The 12,298-nt window shown below is 40.4% G+C and overlaps 1 protein-coding gene across 4 annotated transcripts in view; it reads right to left on the bottom strand.

The window, feature by feature from the left end:
• The window catches only part of CNTRL (centriolin), an 87,261-nt gene that overhangs the window by 25,283 nt on the left and 49,680 nt on the right, over window positions 1-12,298 (bottom strand). For all 4 annotated transcript variants that reach the window (XM_036432862.2, XM_036432863.2, XM_045579875.1 and 1 more), the window contains 7 exons: window positions 11,976-12,155; window positions 11,127-11,243; window positions 10,698-10,842; window positions 10,091-10,236; window positions 8,089-8,278; window positions 6,281-6,594; window positions 4,408-4,613 (listed from right to left, as the gene is read on the bottom strand). In XM_036432862.2, the coding sequence (XP_036288755.1) occupies window positions 4,408-4,613; window positions 6,281-6,594; window positions 8,089-8,278; window positions 10,091-10,236; window positions 10,698-10,842; window positions 11,127-11,243; window positions 11,976-12,155 (1,298 nt within the window). The remainder of the gene's footprint in view (window positions 1-4,407; window positions 4,614-6,280; window positions 6,595-8,088; window positions 8,279-10,090; window positions 10,237-10,697; window positions 10,843-11,126; window positions 11,244-11,975; window positions 12,156-12,298) is intronic.

Genomic DNA, 12,298 nt, shown 5'->3' with positions numbered 1-12,298 from the left:
AATGACAATGAAAACACAACAATCCAAAATCTATGGGACACAGCAAAAGCAGTCTTGAGAGGGAAGTTCATATCCTTACAAGCCTATTGCAAAAAACTAGAAAAAGGGGTAACAGATGATCTAACTCTACAACTCAAAGAGTTAGAAAAGGAGCAACAAGAAAAGCCCAGTGTAAGCAGAAGGAAGGAAATAACAAAAATCAGAGCACAGATAAACGACAAAAAAAAAAAAAAAACAATACATAAGATCAACAAAACCAAGAGCTGGTTCTTTGAAAGAATAAACAAGATAGATGAACCTCTAGCCAGGCTAACTAAGAAACAAAGAGAGAGGACCCAAGTAAACAAAATCAGAAATGAAAGAGGTGAAATAACAACAGACCCCAACGAAATACAACGGATTGTTACAAAATACTACGAACAACTCTATTCCAACAAACTGAACAACCTGGAGGAAATGGACATATTCCTAGAAAAATACAAACTTCCAAAACTCGATCAGGAAGAATCTAAAAATCTCAATAGACCAGTGACTTGGGAAGAAATTGAAACAGTCATCAGAAAGCTTCCAGCAAACAAAAGCCCAGGGCCAGATGGCTTCACAGGAGAGTTTTACCAAACATTCAAGGAAGAACTAAAACCTATCCTCCTCAGACTTTTCCAAAAAATTCAAGAGGAAGGAACACTTCCAAACTCCTTCTATGAAGCCAGCATCACCCTAATACCAAAACCAGATAAAGACAACTCAATGAAAGAGAATTACAGGCCAATATCCCTCATGAACATAGATGCCAAAATCCTCAACAAAATCCTAGCAAATCGGCTCCAGCAGAGCATCACAAAGATCATACACCATGACCAAGTAGGATTTATTCCAGGAATGCAAGGATGGTACAATATCCGCAAATCAATAAACGTGATACATCACATAAACAAATTGAAAGATAAAAATCATATAGTCATATCAATTGATGCAGAAAAAGCATTCGATAAAATCCAACACCCTTTCCTGATAAAAACTCTTAACAAAGTGGGAGTACAAGGATCATACCTCAACATAATAAAAGCTATATATGATAAACCCACAGCCAACATTATACTCAATGGGCAAAAACTAAAACCATTCCCTCTAAGAACAGGAACAAGACAGGGATGCCCACTTTCGCCACTCCTGTTTGACATAGTACTGGAAGTACTAGCCATTGCAATTAGACAAGAGGACGAAATAAAAGGCATCCAAATTGGAAAAGAAGAAGTAAAGTTATCCTTATTTGCAGATGACATGATATTGTACATAAAGAACCCAAAAGACTCCATTAAGAAACTAATTGACTTAATAAATGAATTTGGCAATGTAGCAGGATACAAAATTAACGCCAAGAAATCCATGGCATTTCTATACACCAACAGTGAAACTACAGAAACAGAGACTAAAAAAGCAATTCCATTTACCATCGCACCAAAAAAATTAAGATACCTAGGAATAAATTTAACTAAGGAAGTAAAGGATCTATATGCAGAAAATTACACGACATTGAAAAAAGAGATAGAGGATGATGTAAGGAGATGGAAGAACATACCATGTTCATGGATTGGTAGAATCAACATCATCAAAATGTCCATACTTCCTAAAGCAATCTATAGGTTCAATGCACTCCCCATTAAAATACCAAGGGCATATTTCACTGACCTAGAAAGAACTCTCCAACAGTTCATTTGGAACAATAAAAGACCCCGAATAGCCACAGCAATCCTGAGAAAGAAGGGTAAAGTAGGAGGGATCTCAATACCGGACTTCAAACTGTATTACAAAGCCACTGTTCTCAAAACAGCCTGGTACTGGCACAAGAACAGACATATAGATCAATGGAATAGAATTGAGAACCCAGATATCAACCCAAATCAATATGCTCAATTAATATTTGACAAAGGAGGAAAGAATATACAATGGAGTCAAGACAGTTTCTTCAATAAATGGTGTTGGGAAAATTGGGTAGACACATGCAAAAGAATGAAACTAGATCACCAACTTACACCATACACAAAAATAAACTCAAAATGGATACAGGACTTAAACATCAGACGGGAAACCATAAAAATACTAGAAGCATCCTCAGGCAGCAAAATCTCAGACGTATGCCAAAAGAACTTCTTCACTGATACTGCCCCTAGGGCAATGGAAGCTAAAGAGAAAATAAACAAATGGGACTACATCAAAATAAAAAGCTTTTTTACAGCAAAAGAAACCATCAACAAAACAACAAGAAAGCCCACGGTGTGGGAGAACATATTTGCAAATAACACCACTGATAAAGGTTTAATCTCTAACATCTACAGACAGCTGATACAACTAAATAAAAGGAAGATGAATGATCCAATTAAGAAATGGGCAAGGGACCTAAATAGAATATTTTCAAAAGAAGACAGAAGGAAGGCCAAAAGGCACATGAAAACATGCTCAAAGTCACTAATTATACGAGAGATGCAAATCAAAACAACAATGCGGTACCATCTCACACCTGTCAGAATGGCCAACATCAACAAATCGACAAACGACAAGTGTTGGCGAGGTTGCGGAGAAAAAGGAATCCTCGTGCACTGCTGGTGGGAATGCAGACTGGTGCAACCACTGTGGAGAACAGTGTGGAGTTTCCTCAAAAAACTGAAAATGGAACTCCCATTTGACCCAGTAATCCCACTCCTAGGAATATATCCCAAGAAACTAGAAACACCAATCAGAAAGGATATATGCACCCCTATGTTCATAGCAGCACAATCTACAATAGCCAGAATTTGGAAACAGCCTAGGTGCCCGTCAGCAGATGATTGGATCCAAAAACTATGGTACATCTACACAATGGAATACTATGCTGCCATAAAGAAGAAGGAATTCTCATCATTTGCAGCAACCTGGATGGAATTGGAGAACATCATGCTGAGTGAAATAAGCCAATCAATGATAGAGAAACACCACATGACCTCACTCATTTGTGGATAATAAAGAGCATTATAAACTGATGAACCAAAAGATAGATATAGAGACAGTAAAGCAACAAGCAGATTGTCAAATTACAGCGGGGAGGGGAGGAGGATCTGGGGGAGATAATAGATCAACCGAAGGACTTGTATACATGCATATAAGTACAACCAATGGACATAAAACTATGGGGAGGGAGGGGATATGGGGGAGGGAGGGAGGGGGCAAAAAAAATCATTAAAATATGTAAAAAAAATAAATAAATAAATTAAAAAAAATATTAAAAAAAAAAAAAAAAAAAAAAGAATTCAGAGACCACATCTCACTCAACTCTGTGTCCTTCACAGGACTCCCCTCAACCCAAGGTGGCAGCCGTGGGCCAGTCTGGCTTAAATGACAAAAACTGAAGAATTGTCATAATCCATGGCCTACTGCAGAAGAGGAGCTTCTACATAAGTGACCCATCCACAGATACTGCATTCATTCACAGACCCTACGCCAGGTGCTGCGGCACAGAAAAGGAGGCCCAACTACCATCCTCCTCTTTAAAACATGGTGTGAACAGTACTATGCCCAAGGCTGCCACCACAAACTGTGAGAGCCCAAGATGAGAAAGACTTTGTGTAAAAGGGAATCCTTGCCCTTTGTCTTGGAAGACAGGTAGGAGTTAGGCAGGGTTCGAGTAATGAAGCCATTTCAGACAAAGGACAGTATGTGGAACAGGGGGGAGGCAGAAGGAAATGTGGTGCTTAGGGAAACCACAGCAAAGTAAGTAGAGCCAGAACAAACAGTGTGTGGGACAGCAGGATAAAAAAGGCAGGCAGGATTCAGATCTTGGTGGGTGGGGTACATTCTGATGGGACCGAGAGTCATACAGATGAGTGGTACAGTGAGATATGTAACCAAGTCAACAGGTAGAAGGAAAAAAAGACACTAAGATGTAGAAAGCCAGTGTGGAAGCTAATGCAATGACCTAGGATTAAAGACCAGTGCAATAGAGATCAAAGAAGGGATCCAGATTCAGAGCTCTTTTGAGTAGAATCAGTAGGACTTGGAGACTAGCTGAATGCTGGAGGAGTGAGGGAAAGGAAGATGTTGACAACGCCTGACAGGGTAACGGGGGCGGGGGAATGGTTGTGCCATTTTCCAAGAGGGACTTGGATTATTGGCTAAAAGACTTGAAGTTTACACTGTGCAATATGGTAATCACCATGTGGATATTAAATTAATTTAAATTCTGTTCCTCAGTTCCATTAGCCACATTTCAAATACTCCATTGCCACATGTGGCTTTGTGACTACTGCTTTGGACAATACAAATCTAGAACATTTTCAAGATCATAGGAAGTTCTATCAGACAACACTGATTCAGGTTATCTTAATGAACAAATATTATAATCATCTGAATTATAAAAATAAAACGGCTAATTACTTTCGCTGTTGATGTTTCTGGATGGTTCTATGTAATTCTTTTACTTCATGCTCTAAGTCTTTCTTCTCTTGCAAAAGACCATCAATATTATGATGCAGTTCTTCCAATTCTTTCTCAGACTGCTGCTTGGATACTCTCATCCTCTGTTCCCATTTATTTGATTTTAAATGCTGCATTATGTCTTCCAATCTAGAAACTTCACTCTCCTGAACAAAGAAAAAATGCAATATTGAAACGTCACATGATGTTCTCCCTCTTTCCTGCCCAAAAGCTGAAATTAACTATGGTTAAAGTGGCATGTCTGATCTGAAAATGGTGGTAGTTTTTAAAGCTACAGTATATGAAGAAAAGATCAAAACAATTTTTTCACAAGTCATAGATGAAATGAGTGGATTAATAAAACTTTATACTTTTCTATCAGTCTAACTATGATTGATAAACATTCACCAAGTACTTCTTGTGGTCACCTCTGCCTCCAGGGTTCAGCACCTAGCAGAAGAGATACAGGCTTCTCCCTCCTCTGGGCACATGGGAGAGAAGCTTTATGAGCAGGCTGACCAGAGGAAGAGGTGTTTTGCCTGGGTTTTGAAAAACAAATGATATGGGAAAGACCTGAGCTGAGGAAATAACATGTACACATCATAAGGGGTGTAAAAGTGCACTGGTGTGGCTCAGTGAGTTGGGCGTCTTCCCACGCACTGAAAGGCTGCTGGTTCATTCCAGGTCAGGGCACAGGCCGGGGCTGCAGCTCTGTACTGCTACGGGGCATGCAGGAGGCAGCCTATCGATGTTTCTCTCTTTCCCTTCCTCTTCCTCTAAAAAATCAACAAACTATTCTTTAACAAAAATAACGTGCACCTGGGAAATTATAGAAACAGCTGGGTACTACTACTGGGGGATAAAAGAACCAACTTAAGAGATTATCAAACACTGAACCACTAGAATTGCTATAAACTCAATGTGCATTGAAAAACTGCAAGACAAACTGCAATGTGAATTATTATCATTTTTAACCATATTAATGCACACAGTCCCTCTGAAACTAGTCCGACCTATTAAAATGGGATGGTGGCTGACACCCAAGTGTCCTAGTCCTTTACCTTCCCTTCTTCTCAATCTGCTAAGAAAAGGAAAAATAAAGCGCTCCAGGTGTCGAGTTTGGAGGAGGAGCTTGTAAAATAAATTTTAATTTTTTAGAACCATAAAGTTATAAGGTAAGCTAGTGATTAGGAAATAATCATTGTTTGGAATCTAAACTAAGAAAAGAACATGAAATATAGTAAAAATTTACACATAGTAAAGCACACCATAGTATTTACAAATAAATGTTATACAATCATACTATTTAGAAGCATTTGTAAAACCGTGGGGAAATGCTTGCAACATTAATGGGGACAAATATATACAAAATTCTGTGTACAAGAAAAGAAATAATAATCAATAAACCTCACCACCCAGAAATAATCCTCATCAAAACTTTACTGTGTGTAACTCATCCGTGTGTGTATGCAAACACACACATGTGTATGGGTGTACACACATAAACACATATATGTTTAAGTACAGGCACTCATATATGAAAATACTTACACATACACATTAATATAGTTCTCATCATTAGAAAAACATATAAGCTTTCTAAAAATTATTACTTTCTGTACTATTTTATTATATAAATCTGGTTTGTAGACTGTTCTGGTACCCTAAATCCTGTCCAGCATTTTAATAAGAGAATGGTTGCTCAGTTCTAAACAGCCTTATAAACATATTTTGGGGATATAATCCACTCATAAGTAGGCCAATTTATTAAGTAACCTTATTCAGTCTCCCATGGAAACAGTATGAATAGGGGGTATTATGTCTTTGCACTTACTAAGTTACGGTGTTCTGGGACGTTGCAATGCAGCATGCCCATAGGGATGAGGGGGATGGAGAAGTTGGGGGGTGGAGGTCCATAAACGATGGGAACCCCAGAAGGAGGTGGGCCATAAACAACAGTGCCAGGCGTGAGAGGATGGCTATTGTTGGGCAAGGAAGGAGGTGGTGCATACAGGGCCATGCCCTGGGGCACAGGAGAGCCATCAGGAAACACAGTGTATATCATGTATCCAGGAGGAGGCACAAATGGGTGGTCCTCCTGGTCATCCAGCTCACTCTCTTCTGGGCTGTCTCCTCTACTGTCAGCATCTTGAAAGAAATAAACAGAAGAGGTGAGGGGGTAAGAGATCAACCAAAGGAACTGTATGCATGCATATGAGCAAAACCAATGGACACACATGGGGGTGGAGGTGGGGATGGGAGAGGGTGAAGGGCACATGATGAGGAGGGAAGTAGGGGACCAGGGAGAGGTCAAGGGGGGGGGAAAAGGAGACTTATGTAATAATTTAAACAATAAAGAATTTACATTAAAAAAAAAAAGAAGAGTGTTTTACCCCCATGGCTTATAGGTAAAAAATTTAGCAGAAAACAGCAGCATTTAGGCCAGATACCAGAAACCTTAGAATTCTATAAAAAAGGTAAAAGCAATTTTGAAAAGCAGATCAAAATAGGGATTCAAATTATTTTCAATGCTGATACCTGAATTTTTCTTATGCCTATCTATTGGTTTGTGTTGTGTGTGTTTTTTTCCCCCTTGTATTCATTTGTTCATTCATTTATTCAGCAACCATTTGGGTGCCTGCTTCACTCAATGTAAAAGGAGATATGCTATGAAATCCCACAGCTCTCAGCATTTGCCACCATTACAATGCACAGCACTCTCTAAGGCACATGTGTCAAACACAAGGCCCACGGGCCAAATCCGTTCTGCCAGGCCTTGCAATGTGGCCCGCACCGCGCTGTCATCACTGCACTCTGCTGCGTTTCCATCACAATGACAGTTTATGACTGTTCAGTAAACCATTCGGCCCGAGATTTAGGCTGGATTTTAGATTTTGGCCCCTTCTCTGATTGAGTTCGACACCCCTACTCTAAGGTGTTGATTTACTTACTTACTTCCCCTACAAGCAGGAACTATGTTTATCACTGATGACAGAGAACGTAGCACACAGCAGGCACTTAATAAACAGGTCCTGAATGAACAAATTCTCAGAAGGTGGTACTTCCACTTTAAAGATTTATAGTTTCAGAGTAGTTAAATAATTTGCCAACGGTCATACAGCTACTTAGTGAGAGACCCAAGATTTACCCCAAGTCTGACTCATTCCCACAAAGCTTTAGAAAATAGACTTCTAAAACTTTATTTTAGTCAAGCATATTAATGCCATGATTCGAGGATGTAAGCTGCCACACTCCAGGAGCACAGGCAAAGAAACGGCTCAATTTGCCTGGGTGAGACATGGTCTAAGAAGGCTCCATAAAAGGAGTGGTGTTTGAGGACCTGGATAAGTAGAAATAGGTGTTAAACAGGAAGGAAGAAAAAGGACATTCCAACAGAGGGCTTAAACATGGAGGTCTGAGAACATGGCATGATGGATCTTAGGCAGCTGGATATGGCTGATGTGTGGGAGAGTGATGGGAGATGAAATAAAAAGACAAGAGGTCACTAGCCAAGACCAAGTCACAGAGGCCCTTGCAGAGCAAGCTAAGGACCTTGGATTGTGTCTTACGGATTTCAGGGAACCAATAAAACTTTATTAAACAGGCAAGAGAAATACATCTACCTTGAGTGACCTAACTTACCTCTATTTGAAAACGATTTATGTAACCCACTCCTGATGGGAGAATAAACCCAGTATCCTGAGGCAGGTGGAGGTCCACTGCCTTCCTTCCTGTCTGACCGCCCAGGATGTGGTTTTCTAATAGGAGTTGAGGCTGCATACTTTAGGCCAACACCAGAGTCCTTGGTGGCCTGGGAACTGTGGCTGGAAACCTAAAACAAATGACAGTAGAGCACACTATCTATCCAATATAACAAAAAGCTAATATGCAAATTGTCTCCTCGACTGGGAGTTTGACTGGGAGTTTGATGGGGGTTGGGGGTGTTGGTGGTGGTGTGGAGAGGGGTTGACGGGGGACAGCTGTCCAACCACCTGCAGCCTCTCCCTCCAGCTGGCCCTGCCTCAAGCAGTCCCTTCCACCCCGCCACTCATGCATAAATTCGTGCACTCGGCCTATAGCTACAAATGAAAAGGCCGATTTTGAGAAATAAAATCTAGAGCAAAACTGAGATGTAGCAACAAAACTATTTTTTCATGTATCACAATTCTCACTTTTCACAAATAGAAGTGAGATGTGATTACATGGTCAGGTAAAATGCCTGGGTGTCTGCCTTACTATTCCAGGACTTATCTTTCCTAGTGGTTTCTCTTCTTATGCCTTGTCCTTGATTGCCCAGCAACTGAAGCAAAGAACACCAGTCAACTTTCAAGGGAATCTGGGGATATTAGCCTCCTGCTGACCTAAGGAGCTTGGCATGGCTTTAAAGTGCTGCTGTTTTTCTAAGGAGATGGTCTATCCTCCAAATCCTCACTCCCACTGCTTCCACTACCAGCCCTGGTCGTGCCAAGGATGTTGGCTTCCTTTAGTTTTCTGAGTGAAGAATCTCAGATTCTGCTCTTTGGGGCGCTGAGTAAGTCTATACAGCCCTAGGATCCTAGCATGTCACACTGCTTCTCTGACTGATGCTTGTCAGCTAAATCTGGCAAGATGTCACCCAGCCCCTCTGCTTTCGAGGAGTGCTCCTTACAGTCCTCTCCTCACTCTCCACACCACATTCAGGTCTCAAGCCCTGAGCATTTTGTCTCCTGAACATCATTCAATGCCATCTCTTCTGATTTGTCCCACTGCTCTAGCTCTGGTCTCTATCCTTCACCTGAATGTGTTCAAACAGCCTCACACAGAGTTCAGCCACTACAGGTCTAGCCTCCATATTCAGCCCAATTATTTGTCCTAAACTATAGCTCTGATCATATTACCACATCACAGTTTCCCAAGGCCTACATAATTAAGTGCAAGGGCTTTTTAAAACCCTTTTTAAAAAGCATGACCCCAATCTACTCTCCCAGCTTCACCTTTCATTGTTCCCATCCAACCCTTCAGCTCCACAGGTTACTTCCACAAAAGCCAGTTCCTTAATGGTTGCTAAGTGTTGACTTCACCACCCTGCCTGTGAAGCCTTCCTTCCTGAACTCCCCACAAAGTGAATCCTTCACACCTCTCTGCAACCAGAGTACACAGGTCAAGTCTACTATCACAGGCATGTCACTGCTTTGTAATTACATTGGTGTGCCTGCCTTCCCTGCCAGCCCATGAGCTCTTTGAGAGCAGAGGCTATATTATTCATCATGGTCCCCATATTGCCTGGCATTAGATTTCAGTAACCACTGAATGAATGTTAGAATGAAATGAAATGAAATCCAGATGCCTATTTTTCTGTCTGAGTATCTGCACAATTCTATCCCCATGTTTTATCAGGCCCTCTGGGCTCAAGTCATCTTATACCCTTATAGGATTCCTATCCAGGGAACACACACTATACCACCTAAGCATGAATGGTCAACTGCCACATTCCTTGGGAAGCCCCTATTTTCATCTCAAATATGGAAAACACTTAAGAACCTCATTTGCATGGCATAGCCTAGATATGTGTTCTTGAACCATGTTCACAGTTTGGGGAAAAGAACACTGTCACACTTTCTTCAAGAAAATTCAGTATATACTCCCAGCACCACAGACTTCCTACTTTTGATGATGATGGTGGCTGCATAAAGTACCAATAGCCTCGTCTTTTGAAAGGATCTGCCATGCTGCTGATGCAATCATTCTGATTAGAAACTTCACGTCGAAGGTCAGCAATTTCTTCCAAAATGTTTTCAAAGTTTCCTTTATCTGTAAAGGAAAGCCATTATATAAAGTTGGCTATGAAACCATCTACTTCCTTCCTCTTTCAAAATACAAGTGATTTGATGAGAGTCAATGACTTTTATCAATTCCTCAAAGCTGACTTTCTGCCTGCCTAGCTAACTAACATTTAAAGAGCACAGACATAGCCTTCTGTTGTTCACTTATAAAGTAAGCCAGAGAAAGAAAATAAACAGATTAGTAAACATTATTTATTTTGAAAATACAAAAATAAATCTCTTATCTCTTTGTGATCAAATCCTTTAATATACTATACTTACATAATTTTTTTTAAATTCTCTGCTTTTATTTATTAAGCTAATTATCATAGCTGGTAAATCAACCATAGAACTGATCTGTAACATTTAAATAAATTTTCTAAAGGTCAAAAACAAAAACGTTTTGATTTTAGAACAACAGTACCACTACCACAAAGGCCAATACTTTACCAGCCCCAGTGAGGTCTAGTAAGTTCCGCAGCCTTGCAATCTCTGTCCTTTGCCTCTCCATGGTCTCATTCAGCTTCTCCATTTCCAGCACCTGTGGATCTGCTCCTGCGGTATCTACATCTGCTTTCTCCATCTCAATACGAAACTATTGAGAAATCAGACACACAAAGTTCCCAGTGAGTATTCTTTTACATATGTACTTATTCTTGCCACTGACTGTAATTCTAGAATTTTTACTTACACTTTACTAATGAGAAAACTGCCTCACTCCTTATCGTTAAACTACACTGTCCTTGGCACACAGAAAATAAAGCACTGACTGATTAGTGACTGCAATTCAAAATCATTTGTGATGTCCCCCCAGTGATCAATTTGTTAGGAACTGACAATGTCCCAATCAGGAGGAAGTCCCAAAGTACCAGCACTGACCTGCTCCTCTTTACCCCTGAGAAGGTTCTGTAGGAGTTCGATCTCTGCTTCTGCTCGAGTCAGATCCCTGGCTGCTTGCATGGCCTTTCTGCTGAACCTCTCTGTTTCCTGCAACTCCTATTGGGACAGAGGTATGAGTAAGGTACCCCAGCTCTCATAGGTTGTTTTCTTTTCTTCTTTCTCTGATTTAACAAGATTGCCTGCCTATCCCATGTATTGTACATGTGATGCCAAGTCCCACTTTGTCCTCTGCCATTTCCATTACCTGGCAGGCTGTTCCACCCCTTTATGGGTGGAGTAGGGTTCTGCATCAGAAGTGAGCAGGGCTCAATTTTCCCTTCACTGTTCTACAGTCTTCCATGACTGGTGTCTCTATGGACTCTCATCATTAGATTCTCTCCTATGATCTACTGTCTTAATCATTAGCATTTGCATTCTATAAAGACTATGTCAGCATTATCTTAGTCAGGAGTTATAACAGCCCTATGAGGTAACATATTAATCATATGATTACACAAGATAAAAAGATTGAGATTCAGGAGGATTACATGGTGGTCCTTTAAGACCTTTACTTGAGTCTGCAAAGACAGCTATCTCCCTAAGCAGATCCCTACACTTTGAGGTAGGGATGGTATGTTTCATTTGATGGTTCCTTTCACGACTCAATAGAGTGTAGGACCCATGGCAGGGCTGTGAGAGGAGAAATACAATCTGCAGGTCTGAAAGGAAACATCCAACTTTAGAGTGGTTTTATAAATAGCCAAAGTCTGTAAGAATATCAGTAATACAAGTTATGTTTTTTGACAACGGCAGCACTGGTGGAAACTTGTTCTGTACATGTGAACTCACCTCTGCTCGCTCCTGATTAATTTTCATAACAGTTCCATGAAGCGACTTAAGCTGGTCTTTAGCAAGGGTGAGCTCAGCTGTGGCTAGCTTATCAGAGGCAGCCACTGCTTTTTTTAGTTTCTTTAATTCTTTATCTAAACTAAGAAACTGCTCCTGAGATTTGGCATCTTCAAGTTTCTTCTAAAATAAAAGAAATATTAATTAAACATATGAATCATTTGATAACAAGAGCTAATATATAATTAATATTAAGGCAGGGACACTATTCACTGCTACACACCCCATGCCTAGAACAATACCTGGTACATAGTAGGTGTTCCATA

Source organism: Pipistrellus kuhlii, unplaced genomic scaffold (assembly GCF_014108245.1).
Source record: "Pipistrellus kuhlii isolate mPipKuh1 unplaced genomic scaffold, mPipKuh1.p scaffold_m20_p_12, whole genome shotgun sequence".
Taxonomy (NCBI): Eukaryota; Metazoa; Chordata; class Mammalia; order Chiroptera; family Vespertilionidae; genus Pipistrellus; species Pipistrellus kuhlii.
The sequence above is the reverse complement of the archived record's forward strand: the minus strand, read 5'-3'. Positions and strand labels throughout refer to the sequence as shown.